General features: G+C 41.7%; 1 protein-coding gene across 5 annotated transcripts in view; it reads right to left on the reverse strand.

Moving 5' to 3' along the window:
• Positions 1-1401: 1401 nt before the first annotated feature.
• Positions 1402-27993, reverse strand: part of LOC138830326 (hepatoma-derived growth factor-related protein 2-like) — a 43351-nt gene continuing 16759 nt past the window's right edge. The window contains exons 4-7 of one of the 5 annotated variants that reach the window (XM_070026712.1): positions 11302-11440; positions 9399-9692; positions 8957-9004; positions 1402-7608 (exon numbers count right to left, since the gene is read on the reverse strand). In XM_070026712.1, the coding sequence (XP_069882813.1) occupies positions 8960-9004; positions 9399-9692; positions 11302-11440 (478 nt within the window). In that variant the 3' untranslated portion in view covers positions 1402-7608; positions 8957-8959. The other 4 variants (XR_011372991.1, XR_011372992.1, XR_011372993.1 and 1 more) reach the window with 4 other exon arrangements.

Consider the following 27993-nt stretch of genomic DNA (forward strand, 5'->3'; position numbering starts at 1 on the left):
TATATGCTGCTCATCCGATGATGTCAATTCGCCAACACAATCACTGGGTGCATCTAAGGTTTGGGCTCAGTAGGATCACAGTGGGACAACACATCCTCAGCTACATGCTGGTGGCTGGCACCTATCATCTCAGCTACTTAGCAGGCTGACATTAGAAGGATCAAGGTTCTAGGACAGACCGGGCAGAAAGGTCCTCAAAACGCTATTTCTGGGGGAGAAAAACAGTGCGGTGACATGGGCCCCTGAGTCCAACATCACCAGTGAACCTAGAGGAGGTGGGTTCAGACTCAGTCATACAACATTGGCAGAAAGCAAAGGAAGCCTGGAGGCAAGGTTCAAGTGGTAAAGCATCCGTATAACAAGTGCAAGGCCCTGAGTTTAAACCCTAGGATCACCAACATTTTATTTTATTTTATTTGAGAACATACTGTACAGAGGGGTTACAATTACATGGGCAGGATAATGCATACATTTCTTACCAAGCATTGCAGCCTCCTCCTTTGTTTACCCTTCACCTACCTTCCCAGCCTCCCCCCTCCCCCGCACCCAATCATACCCCATCCCACACCGACATTGTAAAGCTGGTTTTGACATGACATTTTGTACTTCTCATTGTTGCAACAGGTCCACCTGAATCCTTAAACGACTTGTTTGTCCCCATCTCCTCCACATGTTATACTGACATCAAATATAGTGAAAGCGGGGGTTACACTGTGGGGGAGGGACATACAAAGCAACAAAGAAATAATCTTATAAATGCGTGAGAAACACATGCATGAAAGAAACGAAAACATTAAAATACATATTTAAGGGTTCATTTTCCTAACATCACATTATCTGACCTTTTCGCTTGACTCATACCTATACTAGATATTGCAAATAAGGGAAACCATGGGACCTATGTTTCTTTGGGCCTGGCTTACTTCACTTAATATAATTTTTTCCAAACCTTTCCATTTCCTAACAAATGGGGAAATGTCATTCTTTCTGATGGAGGCATAGAATTCCATTGAGGATCACCAAAATTTTGAACAGCAAAAATGAGCAAAGTGTGCTCATTTTAGGGCTTATCCTGAGCCAAACCCCAGCATACAGGCTTGCATAACCCTCATTGCAACCTTGTGTGTCTTTACTTGACGTCTGAGAAAGAGTGGCTCCGAACGCAGAAACACTTTGCGATTCTACAGATGGAACTCAATCCCAGCTCCCTAAAAAGAGCTGTGGGTGAAGTGTGTCCTTTCTCCTCTGGACCAGGGTTGACATGGTCTCAAGGCCTGGTCCGGCCACATCTGTAACATTCACGGGTCAGGGAGTGTGGCCCTGTGTGTGCTCTCTCTACCTCTGCGGTTCAGACAGTTAACATGGCCTAGAATTCCAGCTTGAGCCAGATGGCCTGATGTCCCCACCTGGCACATCAAGACACTTACATTTCAGTCTCATCACTTGTGGCCTGAAAATAGCAACACAGTCCAATGTATGGAAAAGAAGAAGGAAGAAAAAGATGGGAACGTCTCCCCCAAAGTTTCAAAGGCTCCTCAAGTTGACAACAGAAGGCAATAGGAGACTCAGCATGAGAATGTGGCACCCAAAATAAAGGCCTTTATCAAAAACTTCACAGTGGATGGGGAAACTGAGTCTCCAAGAGGCAGACGGTGACCCTAGGCTCTTCCTGCCCAGGGGTAGGTAGAGACGTGGGCTGGAGCTTGAAGTATCTGTGCGCCTGTTTTAACCCAGCCAGCACGTGGGTCAGGACACTGGTCCTCTTATACAACATCCTCCACTGCCTCCCCCAGTCCAAAAGGTGGGATGTATGCAGGGTGCACAAAGAATCGGCACTGAGAACAGGCAAATCCCGGGGAGCCCACAACACAGATGCTTCAATGTATATGATGTACATCCTGGAAAATCACACATGCTCTTGAAAGTGCAAAGTCAGACTTCCTCTTCCCTCCCTCTCACTTTCTCTCCTCACAGGCTCAGCCTTATGCAGAGGTGATAAAAATCAGCCTCAGGATCCAAACCAATGTCCTCAGTCCTGCAAAGCCTTCCAGGAGGCAGGGTGGCAGAACACACACAGACACACACACACACACCCACACCCACACACACACACACACACAGACACACAGACACAGACACAGACACAGACACACACACACACACACACACACACACACACACACACACACACACACCCCACCCATCCCAGAGATGGCTTATTGATGCAATTACATGGTTCAAAGCCAGTGGCACCTGATGGGGGAAGAAAAAGACAAAACCAGAAAGGGCGGGATGGCCCCAGCACTACTCCCTGGGGCCGGCTGTACAAGTGCCAAGTGCCTTTTCCTTGTGAACCACAGAGGCAGGTGCGGGCTGGCAAGCAGACAGGACCACAGCCCTGGCAACAGGAGGAAGTGGTAGTTGAGGTTTCCCGGTAGATCTCCTGATCCTCTCTGGACCTCAGGACCTCTCCTAGGCTCCCCAGTGCTTTCCCTCTCTGGTCTGTGCTTGGCCTGCTCCAGAGGGACAGACAGACAGAAGTTAAAAGAGCAAGGTAAGTTTCCTTTCACCCCTACCCCATCTCCTCATCCCTGTCCAGGGGCAGGGAGTACAGAGTTGGACACACAGGGAATCAAGAGCTCCGGGCTGCTGCCATTGGATCAGTGGGAAACTGGGCTGTTTGCATTTCCAAGTGCTGAATGGCCGGCCACTGTGATGTCCATGTTGATAATTCCTGACGCTTTGTATTCCAGCAAATGTTTAATCCCTCACTGATCAATAATCCTCACTAGGCTGTTCTTTTTTCCTTTTTTTAAAGAACCAAATCCCTTTTTACTCTTCAAATCCTTGAATAAAATTAGGCTGCTTTAGCCCTGGATGCGTTATTCCTCAAAGAAGCTGTGTGGTTTCATAACCTCGGTTGGGGTATTTTTAAAGGGGTTGCCTAGACACACTTGCTCTTGGTGTCACCTAACTTGTCTCTGCAATTGCTGTGTGTTATAAATTGGTCTCCTCAGACACTGCTTTCAACACAGATCTACTTTTTTTTCCCTCAAAAGAAGAAAATAATTCAAAGTGAAGTTATTTGCCCTAACTAAACCAGTGAGTCTAATCTTTGCATTCCTGGCTTACACTTAAGACCTTCTGTACAACTTGATTTCTACCTTCCATCTAAAATTTCTTTCCAAAACCATATTGAAAAGAAAACAACTCCATTCCTAGGCCATCTTAAGAAGCTGTACTTCTTTCTTAGAGGCACAGCTGAATGTTTTGGAAAATGCACATGACACATGGAAAGAGACAACGGCTCTGTGCTCACAGGGGATGGGCTGGCAGGGGGGTCTCACAATCCACTCCAGGTCCACCAAAGTTCCACAAACAATGGCAACAGAAAGAAACTGCCCTTCCTCTGTAGCAGCAACCAAAGCAGCAACTTTCACCAAACCTAACCCAAGCCAGGAGTGCGTCCCACACACACCAACCACTTCCACAGTTAGCCCATAAGAGCCCCAGCAGCTCACCACAATATTTATTAGAAAAACACATAATTTGTGGTGGAGAAAGAAGAGTCTCTCATACAAAAAAGAAAAAAAAAGGGGGGGGGAAGCTCTTTCAAATGCAATTAACCAAAAGACATATTTCCCCTGTGTTTGTAAAGATCACTCTATGAGAAGCATAGTTTTTGTGTGAGAGGAGGGGGGGGAGAGAAATGGGTTATCCCCACTAGTTAAGAAAGACAATTACATTACTGGAGATTACCTTCATCATTAAGGAGAATGGGCTTTATTCATATTTACAGACCTAAGCAGACTTCAGTTTACAGGTCACAAATGAATCTCTTCTCGTCTCAGATGCACATGTGGACACTGACATGGGCTGCTGTTGAGTTGATTGGATAATAATCTTATTCTCAAGCTCCTGCTGGAAAGAAGAGCTCCAGAGGAGGGCAGGAGGGGGAGGGGGAGATGGGTGAGAGAGGGAGGGAGGGAAGCAAGGAAGGAAGGAAGGAAGGGATAAAAAGAAGAATCCAATCATGTATTCTTCCTGGTTGGAAAAAAAAAAGTAACCCCAGTATCCTGGAAGGATTTCAAACACAGGCGAACAGTGTGCAGGAGGGTGTGTTAACAGCATGCCTTAGCGGTGTGGCCTGCCTGAGACACTCTTCCTTCCCATTGGCTGTTCCCGCTAGAAACCCAGACCCATCCCTCCTTTCAGAAGTCAGGAATTCAGCTCCAGCCAAAGTCCAGAAAACATGCTCACGCAGGGACAAGGCCCCACCACCGATCCATAACCTTTGAGGTTGTGTCCTACAGTCAACCTGAACAACAGTACATAGGAGTGAATTTTTTCTGCCTTGGGTTGTGTTCCCAGCTTTGTGTCTGTTCTAAACTGAAGGTCCATCAAAGAAAAGAAAAATAGACAGCTTTCTTTAGAGAGAACATGCTGTCCTAAATGCTGGGGAGAAAGAACTTTCTCAATCAGGCTTCCAAAACCAGATCTGAAACGTTGTCTATATCTTAAAATCCACCCAGGTGATTTTTTAAAAAAAACTCTGTGCCAAAATAAAGTAAAATCCCCAATTAATATGTGTCCTTTTGTGGACTTAAGCTATATCTCCCTCTGAAATGCCACATACCAACGCACCCTTTGAAAAGCTGTTCAGAATCACTTGGAGCAGCAATATCTAAGCAGTATACAAATATGCATTCAGGTGACAGGATGACTAAGTTTTCTTTTTCAAACAATGTTTTTCTCCCTAACTTCTTTTAAAGCAGATTAATTTTTGAGAATCTGAGAAGATATAATTCTTGCTCATAAGAAAAAAAAGCAACAAAAAATTGAAGGTGGGACAGAAGAAATGGAGAAAAACATTTTATTTTAAAAAATAGTAATAATAAAATATTTTGTGGCCCATTCAGTATTTCCCATATATAATTTATTAAAATTAGATGAAATTATGAATATTAAGTGCTCATTTGAACTAAAGTGCTTCCTCTTTCATACATACATGCACACACACACAATTTGTATTGTATCAGTTTCAGAAGGCAACAGAAACTCTAAGGATACAAAGAAATATGGTGTCCCCAGCCTCTAATACAAAGCATGCTGGGCAGCCCTGAGCTTCTGGATTACTGAAAGGTGTTTCTGTGCACATAATAGCAAGGCCTCCACCTCTCCCTCCCTGCCTGTAACTCATTGCACAGCTGCAGGTAGCTGTGGCTCTAGTCCCCTTATCTAAGGTCCTTGGTCCTTGTTCCATAAAGTATTTTCCTTACCACTATTAAATAAATGAGATGTCCTTCCTGTAATTCTAGGTTTCTGTGTTTAGAATGGAGGTGATTTTGTTTTTAATGCTTTGCTGAAGAGGGAAGAATAAAACTGAGCTCTCGCTCCAAGAGTGTTTATTTATGCTATTATAAGAGCAAACTAACTTTTCAGCACTTAGATTAAAAAATCAGTTTGCAAAGGCTAAACAACTTTCCTGTCGCTACCCCAAGAGTGGGGGTAAAATAAAAATATTCATTTGCCCTAAGATGATCACATGAGAGTTGTAAGTCTTCCCCCCACTCGAGAAAAGAGGGTAAAACCTGGGCCATAACCAGTGCCTGAGTCTGCCATGACCTCACCTAGGGGCCTTCAGCCTATGTCTGTGGTGTGTGTGTGTGTGTGTGTGTGTGTGTGTGTGTGTACACCAATGCAGACAAAGTCCCTATGTGTGGCCGATGGCCTCATGTACTAGGGTGGCATGGTTCCTCAATAAGTGTAAATTGCATCCACGTCTCCAGATTTGTTTCCATGAACTATACTAGAAAAATGCATCTTAACCAAAGATATATATTATCACAGATACAAGATCTATATATATAGTATGTGATATATCATTGTATGATTCAATTCATACAGAGCTGAAGGCATAAAAATAACTTAAGTGGGGGCTGGGAAGATGGCTCAGTGGTAGAGTGCTTGCCTTGCATGCCTGAGGCCCTGGGTTCGATTCCTCAGCACCACATAAGCAAAAAAGACCAGAGGTGGCGCTGTGGCTCAAGTGGTAGAACGCTAGCCTTGAGCTGAAGAGCTGAGGGACAGCGCCCAGGCCCAGAGTTCAGGCCCTCCTACCGGACCCCCCCCCAAAAAAAACTTAAGTGGATATTGTTCAAAGTGGTAGTCATTCTGGAAGGTAGCACCCTGGAGAGACCTTAACTTATAAGGAAGGCACTATTTGGAGTGCTGGAAGCGTTCCATTTCCTGATGGGAGTGGTAGGTATAGGGGGACTCATGTGTATATTTTGCCACTGGATTTTATACTTTCTAGTATGTGAGTCATTCCTCACCAAAAAGAAAAAAAGAATCTACCAAGTAAGTTCACTGATCATTGATGACTTCTTTAAAATCCATTATTTTTGCCAACTTCAAAAAAAAAATCTGTGAGAAAAAAACGGATTCTTTGCTCTGTTCATTATGAGAACAAAATCAAATGTGAATAATTTAGTGACGGGTTGAGGTTTGACATCTCAAAGCGTTTGGGGCCTAAATTTTTCAGAAGCTCTTGGTTTCACGGTTCACGTTGGCACTCCAGGGCTTCACACCATCAGAATTCAGATATCTGCACTTGGCAATTTTATATGTGGACGTCTACACGTCACATTCTAACAGCACATCAAAACTCATTACATCCAGAAGCAAGTTTGTTATCTCAAAATAGGCACCTTCTTAACCACCCGCCCCCACCAAATTCCTTCACCTTGTTCTATTTTTGTGTCAGAGAGTTTCTCTTTTTCTCATTACCCACTTGGAAATTTGTCTTTGAGTAACTCAGCTGTGCTTTCATACTGACTTTCCACATCTCTCATATCCTACTCTTGGCCACCCCTCCTATGAGCGTATTAGCAATGAACGCCTAATTAGTATTCTGGTTCCTGTCTCTGCCTCCACAGCACCACCGGGGAAATCTTCCCTCTGTGCTCCTGACAGTCCTCTGCTGCTGCAGCACAAAACCCGTCCTCAATGTGACATTCAAGGTCTCCTCTAGCCTCCTCTCCCCACGCCTCCACCGCAACCCTACTGTCCCTCTGCACCTCATCAGCACAGGAAGGGACCGGGCATATTCCTCCCCCACCACCCCTGCTCGTGCCTCGAATCCTTCCTTTCTATGATATCCAAATATTGCATACCCCCTAAAGACAAAACATTCACTGTCTCCCTGAGATGATTTCTGTGAAATGGTTTTCCCCATTGAAGTACCTGTGTGGTTCTATCAGTGGTCAGGCAGGTAATTCTCACCTATGCCAATGTCTCCCAGTGTTCGCTGCACCTTTTATATTGTGGTTTTGTTATCAGTGGTGGCACACGTCAGTTTATAAATACAATGCACCTTGATCATGCCACTCCTTCATCATTCTCTCCCAACCTTCCCAAAACCAGCCCTGTTCTCAATTCTTGGTTTCACAGAATACATATTAAGTATTATGGTTGCCTTCCTCTCTTCATTCATCCACCCTCCCTCCCCTTGACCTACTCATACCTTTAAAGTGCCAGTTTCCTGGTATTCATTTCATTGGACTATGAGTTTGTTTTCCTGAGGAATTTTACCATCCGAATTCTCCCCTGCAAATACCATACTTCAGTTAATACATCTGTGTACACTTGCATACAAACTGTGTCTGTTTAATTGTACACTTACGAATTAGTTTCTCATTTCCATGTGTGTAAGGCCTTGTCTTCACAAAGTAAAATAATAAAATTTCCAAGTTGAAAATTATATTAAGTGAAGTAAGCCAAGCCCAAAGAAACATAGGTCCCATGGTTCCCCTTATTTGCAATATCTAGTATATGTCTGAGTCAAGCAGAAAAGGTCAGATGAGGTGATGTTAGGGAAATAAACCCTAAGATATGTATTCAAATGTTTTCTTTCATGCGATTGTTTCTAACGCATTTATAAGATTATTTCTTTGTTGCTTTGTATGTCCTTCCCCCACAGTATAACCTATGCTTTCACTGTATTTGATGTCGGTATAATTTGTGGAGGGGAAAGGGAAAAACAAGTCATTTAAACGGGGATACAGGTGGACCCATTGCGACAATGAGAAGTACAAGTTGTCATGTCGAAAACGAACTTTACAACTTCGGTGGGGAGGGGGCGGGGAGGATTGGGGAAGGGGGGGGATGTGAAGGGATGGGTAGGGGAAACAAAGGAGGAGGCTACAATGCTTGATAAGAAATGTACTCATTATCTTGCCCATGTAATTGTAACCCCTCTGTACAGTATTTTCACAATAAAAAAAATGTAAAAAAAAATTTCCAAGTTGATGAACTCCAAAGCCAAGTGTTATTTTTCTCTATGACTCAAGTGTCTCAATGAAGATCTGCTCAGAAGTCGAACTCACAAATTACTAAGTAAGAAACATCAGCAGGGAATCTGTGTTATGTTTGCATTGCATTTAAAATGTCCTTACTAGGATATATATCAACAATAGAATGATGATCTTTTATGTTTGCACAGGCTTTTATGCTCCACCTAAAGTATCTCCTGATTCCCCTACCTTTCAAGTGAAGACAACAGCTTTTATTGGGGCGATTTTTTTTTGGGGGGGGGGTCCAGTCATGGGGCCTGAACTCTGGGCCTGGGTGCTGTCCCTCAGCCCTTCAGCTCAAGGCTAGCACTCTACCACTTGAGCCACAGTGCCACTTCCGGCTTTTTTCTTTTTGCTTATGTGGTGCTGAGGAATCGAACCCAGGGCCTCAGGCACGCAAGGCAAGAGCTCTACCACTGAGCCACCTTCCCAGCCCTGGGGCCATTTAACAGAGCAAAGCCACATTCTGGAGACAGATAGTCCAATTTCCTTTGGAACAAAGAGACGAAGTTCTCCAACTCTGGCAGACCTGTTCACGTGATTACCTGACGCTGAATTACTTAACTTCTTGTGTAAAAAGATGGGGCTGCAGAGGTGCCCACCTCCTATGTGTTGTGAAGATGATTTGAGGAAATGCCAGGCATCAGGTGCTATGCAGAGAAGAAAGTCATCAGGGGCAGAACTCCCATGCTGCACCCAGAACCTCCCCCTACACCTCACCCCCACTACGCCCCCCACTGCTCCCACCGCACCCCTCCATCCCCACCGTGTGGGCCTCCCCACTCCCGGCTGGCCAGTCACCCCCTGACCTGGGCCGCCCTCTCGCTGGACCAGACACCCCTCCACCACTAATGGGATCCTGGCTGCACAAGGCCTCTGTCGGCTCTGCAGGCCGGGGAGACAGCGCCCTCCAGCGGCCACCTGCGGAGCAGCACCTGCTGCCCTGTCCAGGGGGGCGGGCGGGCCCAGAGCCTGGCCAGGCAGCTCCCCCTCCGGGTACAGGGCCCCACCCGGCCTCCCTGCCGTGCCAGGTGCCCTCCTCACCAGTCGCTCTGAGATGAGGGTGAAGTTGGTCCAGACTGCCTCCAACTGAGAGCCTCCAACCTCTGCCTCCAGGACCGCGGGGGCCATGGAGTGGCGGGCGTTGGGCGCAGTCAGGGTGGGAGCCAAGGCCAGGCTGGGCCTGCCAACCCTCAGCCTTGCTGGCCCCGCTGACCCAGCGACCCTACGACCCCGGCCCCGCGCAGAGCAGCGGGTGACCCACAAGCTCTGTGCTCTGCTCCCTGGAGAGCCAATGAAGGGCGGCCTGGAGCATAAGGCAACATTCACACCCAGCACCTAGGACAACGGAATGACTCACACTAACACCACACACACAATCATACACACCACACACAGTCACACTCCACACACCACGCACACCACACATGACCAATCACACCACACATACCACACCCTCACACTCAATTACACCACACACACGCTCACTCACACACCATACACCACTCACACCACACACCACACACGCTATCATTCAATCACACCACCCATTATACTCACACCACATACGTTCACACTCACAATCACACTACACACGCTCTCAAATCACACCACCCACACATCACACACGCTCATACACCACACACCACACACCATACACGCTCACTCACATACACCACACACGATCACACCACACCACACCTACAGCACTCACACCACACTCAGTCATACCAAACTCACATCACACAGTCATACCACACCACTCACACTCACACTCACCATACACCAAAAATACCACACACTATACGCTCACACTCAATCACACCACACACACCACACTCACACTCAATCACACACACCACACATGCTTGCTCACAATCACACCATTCATACACCACACTCACACCACATGCTCACACTCATACCACACCACACACACCACACACGCTCAATCACATCACACACACACACACCACACACACTCAATCACATCACACACACACCACTCACGCTCAAACACACCACACACCACCCACACTCACACTCGCACACACCACACACACACACACACACACAACCCCCTGGTCTGTCACCTTGAGCTGAAGAGCGCAGAGACAGCACCCAAGCCCAGAGTTCAAGCCCCACAACTGACCCCTCCAAAAAAATATCCTGAACTGAACATAGCATATATGTATATATGTGAAATAACATGGCAAAGTTCCTTTGTGTAATACTCACTTAAAAAAATGAATGAAAGGAAAGTAATATAGGCTCTTCTGGGTGATCAGGTACTAGCAGGAGGGAAGAGGGCCAAGGAGAGGGCAAATTAAGTACTTTACACATGTATGAAAATAGAATAAAACTTATTTTCAACGATTTGTATGCATGTATGGAAATGTCTGAGAGCTAATATAGTAGAAACCAGGCACTGGTGGCTCACGCCTGTAATCCTAGCTACTCAAGAGGCTGAGATCTGAGGATCGAGATTCAAAGCCAGCCTGGGCAAGGGAAGTCCCTGACACTCTATCACCAATTAACTACCAGAAAACTGGAAGTGGTGCTGTGGCTCAAGTGGTAGAGCTCTAGCATTAAGCTGAAGAGCTCAGGGATGGTGCACAGACCCAGAGTTCAAGTCCCACAACTGACAAAAAAAAATAAAGAAAAAAAAGACAGTACATATGGCTTTAAATCTAATATATTAAACTTTATTCTTAGGAGTAAATAACCAAGCATTTCTCAGTTTTCTGAGGTCTCTTTAGCAGTATAATAATTTCAGTAGTTCATCTAGACATAAAAAGTCAAAGTTTATTCCATAAATAAGAACACAATTTAATCCAAAATTACTAAGACTCTTAAATGCCATCTTATTTTCCTATAGCTATGATGGTATTTTTTCCTCCAAGACTGAATAAATAATACTAAACTAAGTGGATATCCAATGACTCACCTGTACACTTGAAAATTTCACTTTTGGATTGTTATCTATCTCCCATAAGCCTTCATTGAAACCTTTTTGTTTATTTGGTTTGCCATACTTTTCCTTATTTTCTGAGTAAGGAAATATATCCTTTGGTCCTAAAAAAGCACTAAAACAGAAGAAGATAATAAGTGCAATGCAACCTCAAATAAATATATACATAGTACATTACTAAAATAACACTATTATAGGATGCATTTCATAAAATACAAATTAAAGGGAAGACAAGGATATAAAGTCTGATGAATTCATTTCAATGAACACAATCTCACCAAGACATGAGAAGGCTCTAAGTACTGGCAGAACAAATGTTGGAAAAGTCTTTTTGGGGGGAGTATGTATGCAGATATTTTGGCTTGAACTCAGAGCCTCCCACTATTGCTTAGCTTTTTTACTTAAGGCTACAGTCACTCTACTACAGCCATAGTTCCACTTCCAGCTTGGAACACAAGAGAGCCACACAGACTTTTCTTCCAGGATGGCTTAGAATTTTGATCCTCATATCTCAGGCTGAATAGCTAGGAGTATAGGTGTGAAACACCAGCCACCTAGCTTCTAAAAGATTTTTAGGTTCCATTTCTTTGCAGAACAATAAATGTTTTCTGTTTAGAGGTAGGGATAAAGTAGGCTATATTTTATTCCAAATACTACTGTTTTTTTTCGCTTACAGTACTAAGGATTGCATCCAGGGTCTCACAGAAACAAGTCAAGCACTAAACCACAGAACTACATGTCAATCTGATATACTTTATTAATTCAGTAATGAGTTCCTAGATCCATAACACCATCTCATTTACATAAACTTTTTTTTTGGTACTGATCCTGGGCCTTGAACTCAGAGCCTGGGCACTGTCCCTGAACTTTTGTGCCCAAGGCTACAGCTTTAGACCACTTGAGGCATAGCTCCACTGGTTACTGAAAATGGGATTCTCATGAACTTTTGAGCCCAGACTGGCTAAGAACCTCAATTCTCAGATTTCAACCTCATGTGGCTATTAGAGGCAGGAATCAACAGCACCTGGTCTCATTCAGTTTAATTAAACAGGCTTTTCAGGCCCATAGTTCAAGCCCCATGAACGACAAAAAACAAAAAACAAAACAAAAAAAAACTTCCCCCCCAAACTGGACAAAGCCAGGCTGGGGAGAAAAAAATCACCAAGTCTGAATAAACAGCAAAGAGATGGTCTGAAAGCATGGTTCAAGTGGTAGAGAACCAGCCAAGCAAACGAACCAGGCTCAACGCCTCAAAGCTCAAGCTCAAACTCTAGTACTGTAAAAAACAGAAAGTACCTAATTTAAACATCATTATATACTTCTAATTAAATATGAACAGATTTTCATGTCAGTAATTATTTAATACATTTTGCTAAATGGATCTATCAATCTATTGTTTGAGCACTTTTTCTGTGCCAATAGTGAGGGCTTGAACTCAAGGCAAGGCTTCATACTCTTGCTGTCTTTTTTCTGCTCACAGCTGGTGTTCCATCACTTGAGTCACACACTCCAATCTGCTTTTCTGCTGGTTAATTGGGATTCCCAAGCACTTTTCTTTGGGCTTCAAACCAAGATACTCAGATCTCAGTTCTCCTAAGTAGCCAGGAGGCTGCAATATTTTAAGAGTCTGGGACCAGTGGCTCATGCCTGTAATCTAGCTACTCAGGAGGCTCAGTCTGATGTTGGTTTGAAGCCAGCCAGGCAGAAAATCCAAGGGACTCTCCGATTAACGAGCAAAATCCTGGAAGTGCAGGTGTAGCTCAAGTAGTAGCACACACCAGGCCACTGAAAAAGCCAAGCAAGAGTATAAGACCTTGAATTCAATATTCAGCATCAGCACACACAAAAAAATAAAATAAATATTGTAACAGTAAATATACTGTTCAGTGTTTGATCTTCACAATCAATTCCAAGTATAGGTGGGGTAAAGAATATGCTCAAGACTGATAAGTCAAAAACAAAGCTGATGAACAAAAGAACTGTCCACAGGGATACAATCCCCTAAGATTCCTGAATAGTACATAAATTAGCCCAGAGACCGCACCGCTAATTACCAAGGAACACCTTATGGTGGCTGTGGCTATGGTTTTCTCTTAGAAATGTTCCATTTTCAAATGGCCTACAAAAAGTGTTTTATATGCAAAATGGAAATAGGACATAATCTAATTACATTTTGATAGCAAATACAAAAAAATTGTGAAGCCAGGAACCCATGGATCACACCTGTAATCTAGCTATTCAGGAGGCTGAGATCTGAGGTTCATGGTTAGAACCCAGCTCAAGCAGAAAAGGCCATGAAACACTTATCTGCAATTAACTATCCAAAAGGTAGAAGTGAAACTGTGGCTCAAGTAGCTGAGCACCAGCCTTGTACCAAAAACAAAAACACTAAAGGAAAATGCCTAGGCCCTGAGTTAAAGTGCTGGTACCAGCTCGAGAAAGAGATTAAAGGGAGGAAAGAAGGGAGGAAAGGGAAGAAGGAAAGAAGAGAGGGGAGGGAGAGAGGAAAGGGAGAGAGAAAGGAAGGAATGAAGGAAGGAAAATTGTGAAAGTTCAGAGGAAAAAAAATCAGAACACAACAGGTTTAGAAATTCTAAAATATAAAAATATTATTCTTTCTCTTTAGTGGTTAAATTGTAGAACTTTCCTTTTATTATTTGCTTTTTAAAAGCAATGAGAAAATTAAGCAGTAAATTCCAAATCTAACAGTAAACTTATGTGGATTGAAGTTCTTTTGCAAATATATAGAAAAGCAGTTATGTCTCAGATTTTACCTTTTTACTAAACAGTATGGATGCCCATAAGAAAGCCCACACAAAGTCACCACAAACTTAGAACTTTTTTTTTTTTTTTTGGGGTCCAGTCATAGGGCCTGAACTCTGAGCCTGGGCGCTGCACTTGAGCCATAGTGCCACTTCCGGCTTTTTTCTTTTTGCTTATGTGGTACTAGGGAATCGAACCTAGGGCCTCAGGCATGCAAGGCAAGCACTCTACCACTGAGCCATCTTCCCAGCCCAAACTTAGAACTTTTAAGTCAAACCAAAGGGGCCATAATCAAAATATGAAGGCCTATCAGAGACAAGGACATCAAGATCAAGTCATTTATCTTTGTTAAGTAGTATTTTCTAAACAAAACGTTTCATTTTCAACTTATCAACTCTAACTTGCTGCTTCATTTACCTATTATAAAATCACAAAATATGAAACAAATCTGAAAAAGGATGTTTACTAAAATTTTATAACAAGTCAGGCACGAGTGATTCATACCTGTAATCCTAACATGTTGGGAAGGTAAGTAAAATTTTATAACAAGTCAGGCACGAGTGATTCATACCTGTAATCCTAACATGTTGGGAAGGTAAGAGCTGAGGATCATGAGACTTTTAACTGCCAAAAATTCCGAAGTGGAACTACAGCTCAGATGGTAAAGTACAAGCCATGAGCAAAAAAAAAAAAAAAAAAAAAAAAAAAAAGAGAGAGAGAGAGAGAGAGAGAGAGAGAGAGAGAGAGAGAAATCAGAGACAGTGCCCTAGCCCTGAGTGAAGGCCCAGGCTTGGCTCAATAAATAAATAGATGCTATGACAGTAAAAGGTAGAATGTTGGGGAAAAACGACCGGCAGAAGGAGAAAGGACAAGCTGGGTGCCAGTGGCTACGCCTGTAATCCCAGATCCTCAGGAGGCTGAGATCTGAGGATTACAGTTCAAAGCCAGCCCAGGCCAAAAAGTCTATTGAGACTCTAATCTCCAATAAATCAGCAAAAAATTGGAGTAACACTGTGGCTCCAGTGGCAGAACATTAGCCTTGAGTTGAAGAGCTAAGGGACAGAGCCCAGGCCCAGAGTTCAAGTCCCACAACTGACCCCCCCCCAAAAAAAGGAACATAATTTCAACAATGTACATTATATGCATGTATGAAAATACAACTATGAAATCTCTGTAAATTTACAGTAATTAAAAATTATATGCATATGTGTACACCGTTATATGTTATAGACCGTGATAGACAATTTGCTCCAGGAAAGTTAGAATGAACTTGTGACTTTAAATGAGCATCATTATTCCAAAATACTGTGAAATTTGGGAAATTATGTAATCACTTAATCACAATTAAAAAAAAAAAAGAACCTCGGGGAAGGTAGGGAGGTAAGGATGGTAGGGGGAAAACAATGGAGGGGGTAGCAATGCTCAATAGGAAGTGTACTCGCTCCCTTGCTCATGTAACTGTAACCCTCTGTATAGTATCTTCACAATAAAAAATTAAAAAAAATTATATGCATACTATACACTACATATACTATATAGTATTTTTTAAGTTTCTAAAGTTGAACATTAATAAGAGACAAAAGCAGCAAAGTATGACTAAATTTTCAAGAGTTTGGAGAGTTCGAAGACATTCTCTCAATTAGCAAAACTAGTCAGCAAAATTCAAACTGAGCTGATCTAAACTTAGTAACACTACAATAACAGCCTTAGAAAAAAAATATGCAATGTTACTATTAATTTATAAATCCCAGCAAGTATTGCTCCCAAAACAAGTCTTTCAAAGCCATACAATTCTTACTGGCATTTTATTCAACACATACTTAGCATTAGTCTAAGTAATTATTATTATTATTTTTTAATTGTATTTTATTTTATTTGAGAACATACTGTACAGAGGGGCTACAATTACATGGGCAGGATAATGCATACATTTCTTACCAAGCATTGCAGGCTCCTCCTTTGTTTACCCTTCACTTCCCTTAAGTAATTATTTATGAAAGCACCTTAGCTGTGGCCTAAAGTTCTAAGATAGAAGATATCCCTATTTTACAAATTCAGAAGGACACAAAGGTAAGTAATTTGCTGAAAGTCACATAAAATAGGCAAATGTGACTGCTGTAATCTACTTGTATTAAATCCTGTGTCAAGTGTTACAAAGCAAATTCATCATCAACCCATGACTTTACTCTCCAAGCTTTTGGGAGGTACTGACTTTGCAAATGTAAATGGTATACTTAAAAGAACACTGATAATAGCTGGGCACCAGTGGCTCCTGCCTATAATCCTGGTTACTAAGTAAGCTGAGAGGATGAGAGCTGAGGACCACAATTTGAAGCCAGACCAGCAGGCAAGTCTATAGAACTCTGACCTCCAGAAATGAATCTATGGCTCAAGTGGTAGAGTGCTAACCTTGAATAGAACACCCCAGCCCTCAGTTCAAGCTCTAGGACTAGCAAAAAAACAAAACAAAACAAAAAACACTGAAGATCAAAAACATTAAAGTATACTTTGAAATAAAAATGCCACTAAATTTTTATGAAACAAGTAGTTTTTTTTTTTTTGGGGGGGGAGGTCGTGGGGCTTGAACTCAGAGCTTGGGCGCTGTCCCTCAGCTCTTCAACTCAAGGCTAGAGCTCTACCACTTACGCTACAGTGCCACTTCCAGTTTTTTGGTGGTTTATTGGAGATAAGATTTTCACAGACTTGGGGCTGGGAAGGTGGCTTAGTGGTAGAGCACTTGCCTTGCAATGCATGAGGCCCTGTGTTTGATTCCTGAGCACCACATAAGCAAAAAGAAAAAAAGCCAGAAGTAGCGCTGTGGCTCAATTGGTAGAGCGCTAGCCTTGAGCTGAAGAGCTGAGGAACAGCGCCCAAGCCCAGAGTTCAGGCCCCACGACCTGACCCTCCCCCCCCCAAAAAAAAAGATTTTCATGGACTTGCCTGCCTGGGCTGGCTTTGAACCACGATTCTCAGATCTCAGCCTCCTGAGTAGCTAGGATTACAGGTGTGAGCCACCGGCACCCAGCTTAAAGCAGGTATTTTTAAATTTGAATATATCTTAATTTCCTTTATTTTGGTCAGTCATGGGCCTGAACTCTGGGCCTGGGCGTTGTCCCTCAGCTCTTCAGTTCAAGGCTAGCTACCGTTTGAACCACAGCGCCACTTCCAGCTTTTTTTGCTTAGGTGGTGCTTAAGTGGTGCTGAGGAACCCAGGGCCTCATGCAGGCAAGGACTCTAGCACTGAGCTACCTTCCCAGGCCTTAATTTCTTGATTATTAATAGCCTCGTTTTTTTTCCCCCTTAACCATCTTAATACCTAATTAACCAAGTAATACCTAATCAGTTTAGGTACCCAGTGTAATGCTGTGATTTAAATACAGACTTTGGGCTACATATGCTTCTAAGTGGTAACACTGCTCAGCAAGTTCAAGACCCTAGGTTTAATCTTCAGCATTGAAAATAAAAGTTCTCCATTTTTTAATGTTGGGGAAAGAATAGTCACTTTTAAATTTAAAATAGTAACCTAATGCTGGAGGTTTTAGCTCACTGAAGGAGCACTTGCCTTGTATGAACTAGGACCTCATTGGATCTCCAAGACTGTTAAAAGAAAAAAAAGAAGTAACAATGGTCTACATAAGTGCCCTATAAAACTGTAAGAATGTGTATATATATATACATACGCGTATATGAATATTTTACAAAATGCCTTAAAATCAGAGAAATCAGAAGTAATTTTTTTTTTTTGGGGGGGGAGGGAGGTCTGGTCATGGGGCCTGAACTCTGGACCTGGGTGCTGTCCCTCAGCTCTTCAGCTCAAGGCTAGCACTCTTCCACTTGAGCCACAGCACCATTTCCAGCTTTTTTCTTTTTGATTATGTGGTGATGAGGAATCGAACCCAGGGCCTCGGCCTCATGCATGCAAGGCAAGTGCTCTACCACTGAGCCACCTTTCCAGCCCACTCAGAAAGAATTTTTTAAAGTTACAAAAATAAAAAATTGGAGACTGGGAATGTAGCTTAGTGGTAGAGTGCGTGCCTAGCATGCCATGATGCCTTGGGTTTGATTCCTCAGTACCACATAAAAAAGCAAGAATTAGCGCTGTGGCTCTAGTGACTGTAGGGTGCTAGTCTTAAACAAAAAAGCTAAGGGACAGTGCCCAGGCCCTGAGTTCAAGCCCCAAACTGCCTCCCTTCCCCTCCAAAGAAAATTCAACTAATGCCAGCTACATTTAATACAGTATTTGTAAATTTGGTATGGCTCAGGATCATCCCCAAGGCTTGTTAGATTGTTGAACTCCATAGCTTACAGACTGACTCAGAAAGTCTTGGATAAGCCCTAAGAAATGTTTCTTTAGGGGCTGGGAAGGTGGCTCAGTGGTAGAGCGCTTGCCTTGCATGCATGAGGCCCTGGGTTCAATTCCTCAGCACCACATAAAAAGAAAAAAACCAAAGTGGCACTGTGGCTCAAGTGGTAGAGTGCTAGCCTTGAGCTGAAGAGCTGAGGGACAGCACCCAGGCCCAGAGTTCAGGCCGCTCCCCACAAAAAAGATGCATTGTACTTACAAATTTATCAATTTGTTGAATTGAAATCCCTTTGTACAACTAAAGACAATTTTTTTAAGTTTCAAAAAAATAATAATTTGTGGTATTTTATAATACCACTAACATGAAATGGCCAGAAATGGTGATTCAACCGTGTAGATTAGTGGTTGTTTAGAACTGAAGAGAATGGAATGATCATGAATACAAGAAACTGCTAAAATCTAATGAAATTCATATTAAAATCAACTTAGTGGTATACATTTTGTGTATATTATCACAGCGAAACATAACTGTTGAAAAAATTATGTGAGAGCTAGGATAATGGTACAGCAGTATAATCCTAGTTACTGGAGGGGCAGGTAGGACTGTAGTCCAAGACTAGCCTGAGGCAAAAATACAACTCCCTTTCCAAAAACAACCAGAATTTAAAAGGGCTGAAGGATAACTGATTAGTAAGCAGGAGGCTGAGTTCAAACCTCAGTACCACACATACACATTAATAACTGAAAGCTGGTTGCTAAGAAACATTAAATCAGACATTGTCATTGTAGCCATTTCTAGGAAAATAATTATAATTAGAAGAGGAATACCAAGCTTTGTTTCTCTTCATCCCAAATAAGCAAGCCTAAGCTACAGAAATTATTTTAAGTTCAAAACCAGTCAAATTATATAGTACTTAGAAGGCTACTAAATGATAGGTATATACAAATATAATCATTGGAAACCCATGAGATAGCTCCCAGAAAATCTTATGCATGTAAAAGTAACAGCTCAATTTTCAGCTAATTTTTGAAAAATTAAAATTGTCTCACCAAATCAGTTTGTGCCCATATCCACTAGGGACAGTAGAACAAATCAGAGTGGCTCTACTACCCATAAGCCTCTAGTACACTCAAAGGAACTGTCCAGATTTCATCTGCTCATATTTCGTACAATATAGCCTAAGGCCTAAAGCATAATATAAGATAATCCTTATGGAAATCACTTAGTTGGGCCAGGCACTGGTGGCTCACGCCTGTAATCCTAGCTACTCAGGACGCTGAGATCTAAGGATCGAGGTTCAAAGCCAGCCCAGGCAGGAAACTCCATGAGACTCTTAGCTCCAATAAACCACTAGAAAACCGGAAGTGGCACTGTGGCTTAAGCGGTAGAGTGCCAGCCTTGAGCTGAAGAGCACAGGGACAGAGTTTAGGCCCAGAGTTCAAGCCCCATGACTGACAAAAAAAAAAAAAAAGAAATCACTTAGTTGGGCCAGAGGCATGACTCAATGGTAGAGCACCTGCCTACCAAGTACAGGACACTGAATTCAAATCCCAGAATGGGGGGGGAGGGGGGAAGAAAGTCCATGTAATTTTACTGAACAGAAATATTGAATGTCCTGTAAAAACTTCCCATACAAACTTTCCACCATTCTTTTGCTTCCTTCCCTGATTAAGAAAATTAAACTTTCAATCAAAATTAAACCTACAGTGCCTTTACTATCTAAAAGTAAAAGATACATAGTGCTTCCTCAACACAAAGAGGTAGCTTGAAAATTTATTCTAAAGTTCAAAAATAATTTTAAAGTTTTGTATTTCTTTCCTATTCCTCTTTAAATTAATCTCTACTTTTTCATTTTATGCACAATCCTGAAACTTCTAATTTGCATCTAAAAGCTAACAGGACTTACATCTCATGAGTTCCAAAAAAGAAAATGGGTAGTTTGTTTGTAGGTAGTTTTACAGCTCCATCAGGAACTTCATCTACCTAAAAGAAACATTAAAAAAAAAACTACCATCATTCAGTCATATACACTTCAACACATCTGAATAAGTTGATAACATATTCAAGACAGCTGAAGATATAAAATCAGACATTTTACAGGTTCCAAATCTTATTCCCCACTCTGAAACCTAAGAAGTTCCATAAAACAAAGGTGTCTTTTTCAAATTCACTTTGTTGCAAAACCAAAGCTAATTCAGTCATTTTTTTTATGCAGTCATGTTTCTATAATTTCTCTGCAGAAAGTTATGTGCCATGCTAGCAGTAGCAAAACACATGGAATATGTACCACCATTAACTTCCTCAAATCCCCAAATTCTCAATTCTTTTTTTTTTTTTTTTTTTGTCGGTCGTGGGGCTTGAACTCTGGGCCTGTGCGCTGTCCCTCAGCTCTTCAGCTCAAGGCGAGCGCTCTACCACTTGAGCTACAGCGCCACTTCCGGTTTTCTGGTGGTTTATTGGAGATAGGAGTCTCATGGTCTCTCCTGCCCGGGCTGGCTTTGAACCGCGATCCTCAGATCTCAGCCTCCTGAGTAGCTAGGATTACAGGCGTGAGCCACCAGCACCGGGCTCAAATTCTCAATTCTTAAACTTATCTTAATCCAAGTATTTCACATAAAGAATGTCAAAATCTACATGAAGAAATGCTCAACCTCTGTAGCCATAGAAGAAATGCAAATCAAAAAAACGTTGAGATACCACCTCACCCCATTTAGAATGGCTATAATCAAGACCTCTAATAACAACAGATGCTGGAGGGGATGTGGTCAGAAGAGAACCCTACTACATAGTTGGTGAGAGTGTAAACTTGTTCAACCACTTTGGAAAGTACTATGGAGATTCCTCAAAAGACTCCATGAAGAGCTCCCCAATGACCCAGCAATCCCACTTTTGGGCATTTACTCAAATGATCACAAACAAGACCATACAAAAGCTACCAGCCCAACTATGTTTATTACAGCATTATTTACCATAGCTAATATATGGAACCAACCGAGATGCCCCTCAGTAGATGAATGGATCAAAAAAATGTGTTATATATAAAATGGAATTCTATGCTTCTATCAGAAAGAATGACACTGCCCCATTTGTTAGGAAATGGAAAGACTTGGAAAAAAATTATATTAGGGGCTGGGAAGGTGGCTCAGGGGTAGAGCGCTTGCCTTGTATGCATGAGGCCCTGGGTTTGATTCCTCAGTACCACATAAGAAAAAAGCTGGAAGTGGCACTGTGGCTCAAGTGGTAGAGCGATAGCCTTAAGCTGAAGAGCTGAGGGACAGCAGCCAGGCCCATCCATAGTTGAGGCCCCACGACCGAACCCAAAAAAAAGAAAAAAAGTAAGTGAAGCAAGCCAGGTGCAAAGAAACATAGGTCCCATTGATTTTCCTTATTTGCTATAACTACTATATATCTGAGACAAGCAGAAAAGGTCAAATAAGATGATATTAAGTGAAATGAACACCAAGCTAAGGAATCAAGTGTTTTTTTTTTCTTTCTTGCTATTGTTTGTAACGTATTTATAAGGTACCACGTGATTTTTTTTGTTTTTTTCTATGTCCCTCCCCCACGGTATAACCCATTTTCACTGTATTTGATGTTGGTATAATTTGGGAAGCAGAAGGGAAAAAATAAGTTGTTTAAACAGGGATACAGGCTGACCCATTGCAACAATGACATGTACAAGATGCTATGTCAAAAAACAAACTTTAAGGGCTAGGAAGGTGGCTCAGTGGTAGAGCACTTGCCTTGCATGCGTGAGGCCTGGGTTCGATTCCTCAGCACCACATAAGCAAAAAGAAAAAAGCCGGAAGTGGCACTGTGGCTCAAGTGGTAGAGCGCTAGGCTTGAGCTGAAGAGCTGAGGGACAGTGCCCAGGCCCAGAGTTCAGGCCCCATGACCAGACCCCCCCCCCAAAAAAAGAAAAACGAACTTTACAATTTGGGGGGGGGTGTAAGTTGTATAGGTGGGAGGGAAGGGATGGTCGGGGGAAAACAAAGGAGGAAGCAATAATGCTTGATAAGAAATGTACTTATTACTTTGCTCATGTGATTGTAACCCCTCTGTACAGTATCTTCATAATAAAAAATTATTTTAAAAAAAAGAATGTCAATCTACTTCACAATTCTAAATGACATTCTAGAAAGCATAAACAGAGTAATGTAAAAGCTGACATTAACAAAAGTTTAAAGCAACACTTCCCACTCTGAAATGTATAATGAAAACATACTTCAATTGTATGGCTGAATCACATGGGGTTACCTGTTCCTTTATTAGTTTTCAATCTTTCAAGCCACCAAGCACTAGTATGTTCCAAGAGTTAAATAACATTTCTATTTGAAATTTCAAAAACATGGGGTTGGAGTTGTGGTTCAGGTGGTAGAGCACCAAGCCAATGAGCAAAAGTATCAGATTACCAGGGTCTGAGTCCCAATCTCAGAGAGGAGGACAAATACAAAACATTTTAATTAGAAAACAAGTTGACTGCAAATACAAGAGCTGACCCTAGTATCTATCTGTATAAGCATTACAGAATAGAAAATCTGGACTCATAATCTATAATAATGAGGGTTTCAGACAATAACAGAATAATCATCCAATAGTTCTAAGAACCTTAATTTCTCTACTTGTCCCCTCCATCCTTATACTATTATGTTGGTTCATATGCTTCTTTCTGCTAGTAAACAGCTTTAAGAGTTTGTTCAAACGCTTACTACGTGTAGGCAAATATTTTAAGTTATTTTCAAAAGTACTGCTAATAGGAAGAGGTGGCAAAGTTCCAAAACAGAAATGTACTCATTACTTATGAAATGGTAACCCCTGTACAAAACACTTTAATAATAACAAAATCTTATTTTTAAACTACCACTAGTGCCGGTGACAGTGGCCTGTAATCCTAGCTACTCAGGAGGCTGAGGATCGAGGTTCAAAGCCAGCCCAGGCAGGAAAGTCGGTGAGACTCTTATCTCAGATAAAATCACTAGAAAACTGGAAGTGGCGCTATAGCTCAAGTGGCAGAGTGCTCGCCTTGAGCTCAAGAGCACAGGGACAAGAAGCTTGCAATGTTTCAAAGTCAAAGCATATACAAAAGAGTTAAACAGATTTTCCTAAAGGGAACTGCTAGCTTAAAATACCAAAGGATTATTATATTAAGGATTATTCTAGTAAGACTCTACTGAAAAAGTAGACTAGGGGAAAAAAGGAAACAAACTGAAATTGATAAAGACCTGGAAGGAGAAGGGATCAAGGCACATTGGAAAAGTCCATCAAGCCACATACTGCAGATTTGGGCACACTACTGTACACATTGTTTTCATGAAAATATATAAATATAAAACAAAATCAATGAACAAAGTGATCTTTGTTGTTTTTTTTTTTTTGGGTCCGGTCGTGGGGCCTGAACTCTGGGCCTGGGCGCTGTCCCCCAGCTCTTCAGCTCAAGGCTAGTGCTCTACCACTTGAGCCACAGCACCACTTCTGGTTTTTTTCTTTGTGCTTATGTGGTGCTGAGGAATCGAACCCAGGGTCTCATGCATGCAAGGCAAACGCTCTACCACTGAGCCACCTTCCCAGACCCCAAAGTGATCTTTTAATACTTGGGAAATACTTAGCTTCTCACTCCATGATTCTCTATCTAATGGGTATTCCCCCACCTCCTCTTCCTAGGTACCATAACTAGAACTGTGATTTATTTTTAAGAACTGTCTTTTTAAAGAAAATTAAGTATCAAATAGTTTGAAAATAAAACAACTTTGGAACATCACAGTTATATTTTGAAAAAAGGGTTTTGACTGTACCTAATTAATAGATCTCAATATTCCTGGGTTCTGAGGACCTGAATCCCACCATAAATTGATTAAAAAAAAAAAAGAAAAAGAAAAAGACCTTTCCCTGAACTAAATTCAGAAAGTCTCATGAACTGCAATTTGTAATCCTTTTGTAAGCAAAAAGTGTAAAACAACTTCATCATAGCTGACACTCAAGAATTGATCATCTGCATTAGATTCCATTGGTATTTTGTATCTTACTCAAAAAATTAAAGAAATGGTAATGGTTCACTAAATTTTAAACATACAAACTCCTACTTGGGTCATTTCACCTACAATGGAACCACTCCCTAGCTTGTTTTCCACCAGCAGATCATTCTGTTTAACTCTTTCTGAAATGACTCAGGCCAAAAATCCTATCTGGAAAGGCTCAGCTTCATCTTCCAGTGGCGCCTATTTACAATCTTTCTTGGCAGTTGTAAACTACTTAGAAGTAGACATCATCTTATGCATTGCCTATACTTGGCAGATAATCAATTTTTCTACCAAATATTTAAATGGATGAGAAGAAGCAGGTGATGAACCCTGATGGAAAGATAAGGCATAGAAGGTCGGAGTGCTTGTCTATAATCCCAGCTATCATAGAGGTGAAGGTAGAAGGATCAGGAATTGGAAGCCAGCCTAGGCAACTCAGTGAGACCCTGTATTAAAGAATATAGATGGTTGCCCGGACTCACGCCTGTAATCCTAGCTACTCAGGAGGCTGAGATCTGAGGATCGTGGTCCAAAGCCAGCCCAGGCTGGCAAGTCCGTGAAACTCTTACCTCAAATAAACCACCAGAAAACTGGAAGTGGCACTGCAGCTCAAGTGGAGTGGTAGAGCTCTAACCTTGAGCTGAAGAGCTGAGGGACAGTGCCCAGGCCCAGAGTTCAAGCCCCATGACCGACCAAAAAAAAAAAAAAAAAAAAAAAGGTATATAGAGGATTAAGAATATAGCTCAGTGATAGAGCTCTACGTTCAATTCTCAGGAACAAAGACACATGCATGAGGATATTTTATCTTTATGAATTTTTCATGTACTAAGATGTTAACCCTTTCAAAGCACTGATTTTTCTTTTAGGACAAATACATTCATTTTAATGAAAATATTTTGCATTGTATTGGCTCAAGTGGTAGAACACTGACCTAATACATGCACTGAGTTCAAACCCCAGTCCTGTACTACCCCAAAATTAACGACAATCCCTTCCTTTATATTTTAATATAATTATTCATCTTAATACACAATAGTACTAACATACCTTACACTTTGTGATTTTATAATTATATAATTATATATTCTATATATAATATATATTATATATAATACGTATAGACATTTCATGTGATGTTTTAAATCTGATGTAAACATAGTGAGAATTAGCAAAAATATAGGGAAATATAATAAAAATAAAGAACATTAGTGAACAAATGCAACAGTGGTATTCACTATGTTGAAAAGTGAACTATATAACTTGTGAGTGAGGACAGGATGGAAAAACAGAGAGAGGGAAGAGGTGACATTGTCCAAAAGAAATATCCTCTTGGGGGGCTGGGAAGGTGGCTCAGTGGTAGAGTGCTTGCCTCGCATGCATGAGTCCCTGGATTCAATTCCTCAACACCACATAAACAGAAAAAATTGGAAGTGGCACTGTGGCTTAAGTGGTAGAGTGCTAGCCTTGAGCTGAAGAGCTGAGGGACAGAGTTCAAGCCCCACAATGAACAACAACAAAAAAGTACTCTTTTCCTAACTTATTGTAACTGTAATTCCTCTGTACCTCACCTTTATAATAATAATAATAAGTTTTTGTAAGAATAGTAATCAAAGATCCAGTTCAGTCAGAGGCGTGATAAAGTCAGTGTAAGTTTTCCACCGTGAATATCAAAAAGCAATCAGAACCTGGGTGCCTATAATGCTAGCTTCTCAGCAGACTGAGTATTGGAAATCTCCATTGGAAGGTACCCAGAGCAGGAAATCCTGTGAGACTCTATCTCCAATTAACCAGTGACATGTAGGAAGTGGAGCTGTGGCTAAATTGGTACAGCACTAGCGTTGAACAAAAATAGTAAAGGGAGATGCCCAGGCCCTAAATTTAAGCCCCAGGACCAGTTATACCCCCAAAAACACAAAAAAACAATGAGGGCTTTGACCAGTAGGTTAAAAAAAAATTTTTTTAAATGGGGCAGGGAGGGATGTAGTTGTGGAGATGGGAGGGAAGGGATGGCAGGGAAAAAACAAAGGAGGAGGTAACAATGTTTGATAAGAAATGTACTCATGCCTGGCACTGATGTTTCACTCCTGTAATCTAGCTACTCAGCAGGCTAGATCTGAAGGTTGAGGTTCAAAGCCAGCTGGAGCAGGAAAGTTTGTGAGACTCTTATCTGCAATAAACCACTAGAAAATCAGAAGTGGCGCTGTGGCTCAAGTGGTAGAGCGTTATCCTTGAGCTGAAGAGCTGAGGGATAGTGATGAAGCCTGAATTTCAAGCCCCATGACCAAAAAAAAAAAAAAAAAAAAAAAAAAAGCATGTAATTCTTTTGTTATATATGTTGTTATCTCTAGTGTCAGCTGTGCATTTCTCCTATAGAAACTGAGATTTGAGTAAGTTTTTTTGGGGGGTCAGGTCATGGGGCCTGAACTCTGGGCTTGGGCACTGTCCCTCAGCTCTTCAGCTCAAGGCTAGCGCTCTACCACTTGAGTCACAGCGCCACTTCCAGGTTTTTTCTTTTTCTTTTTTTGCTTATGTGGTGCTGAGGAATCGAACCGAGGGCCTCAGGCATGCAAGGCAAGTGCTCTACCACTGAGCCAACTTCCTAGCCCTTGAGTAAGTTTTTAATGGCAGCAGTGCAGGTGGATTTTGGAAATACTCATAAGTCAGCTCCTTCTTGTAGTCATGAATAAATCTTTGAGCAGTAGAAGGCTAGTTACTTCAAAGAGGAGGGATGGGTAAAAATTATTTTGGAGATACTTGGGGTTCACAATTTTTAGGTTTATGTAATTCTGAAAGCTCTCAACCAAGGTCCTTTATTTCCTAATTATCTCCAAATTGAAACTTTTTAGGAGAAACTTGGTTAGACTCACCATTAAAGATAATTCAGTGTTCAGCATAATTAGAGTCTGGTTCTTGAACTTGTATGTTCTAGGGCTACAGGATATAAGAGATTCTTTAAAAGCCACCATGGAAATTCTCTGAGTTTTCTGAGTATCTTCTAGTACTGAGGCTTGAAATTAGAGCTTCTCACTCTTCTTTGGCTTGCTTGCTCATAGCTGGACACTCTGCTACTTAAGCCTCACCTTTAATTCTGGCTTTTTGCCGGTTAATTGAAGACTTTTCCTTCAAGTTTCAGCCTCCTGAGTAGCTAGGACTATAGATTTAAGTTACTAGTACCTGACTTTTTGTCTGTCTTGAGCTGTGTTCCTGAATCCCTGAGATTGTTTTTGCAAATTGTTTAGTAATATTTAGTCTTTTGGCAAAGATAATGCAATAATGGTGAGTTGCTTTTCTACTTCATTTTCTAACTGTTTGGTTTCAAATGGCACTTCATCTTAAACAGCTTTGCATGATAATTTAATTATCTGTGGTCCTGCTGTGTATTGTGGATTACTAGTGGATTACTTGCTGCAGGATCTTCACTATAGTTAGACTTACCTAAATTAGCCCCCCAATGTCAGAAACCCATCTTGAGACCATTTCTGATTCCAAGATGTGAGTATTATTATTGAAGTTTGATCACAAAAATGGAAGCTGAATCAATTAACTTCATTGGAGACATCAGTAGAGCGTATTGATATAAAGAT

Source organism: Dipodomys merriami, unplaced genomic scaffold (genome assembly GCF_024711535.1).
Source record: "Dipodomys merriami isolate MVZ:Mamm:240054 unplaced genomic scaffold, mDipMer1.0.p SCAF_1891, whole genome shotgun sequence".
NCBI classification, from domain to species: Eukaryota; Metazoa; Chordata; class Mammalia; order Rodentia; family Heteromyidae; genus Dipodomys; species Dipodomys merriami.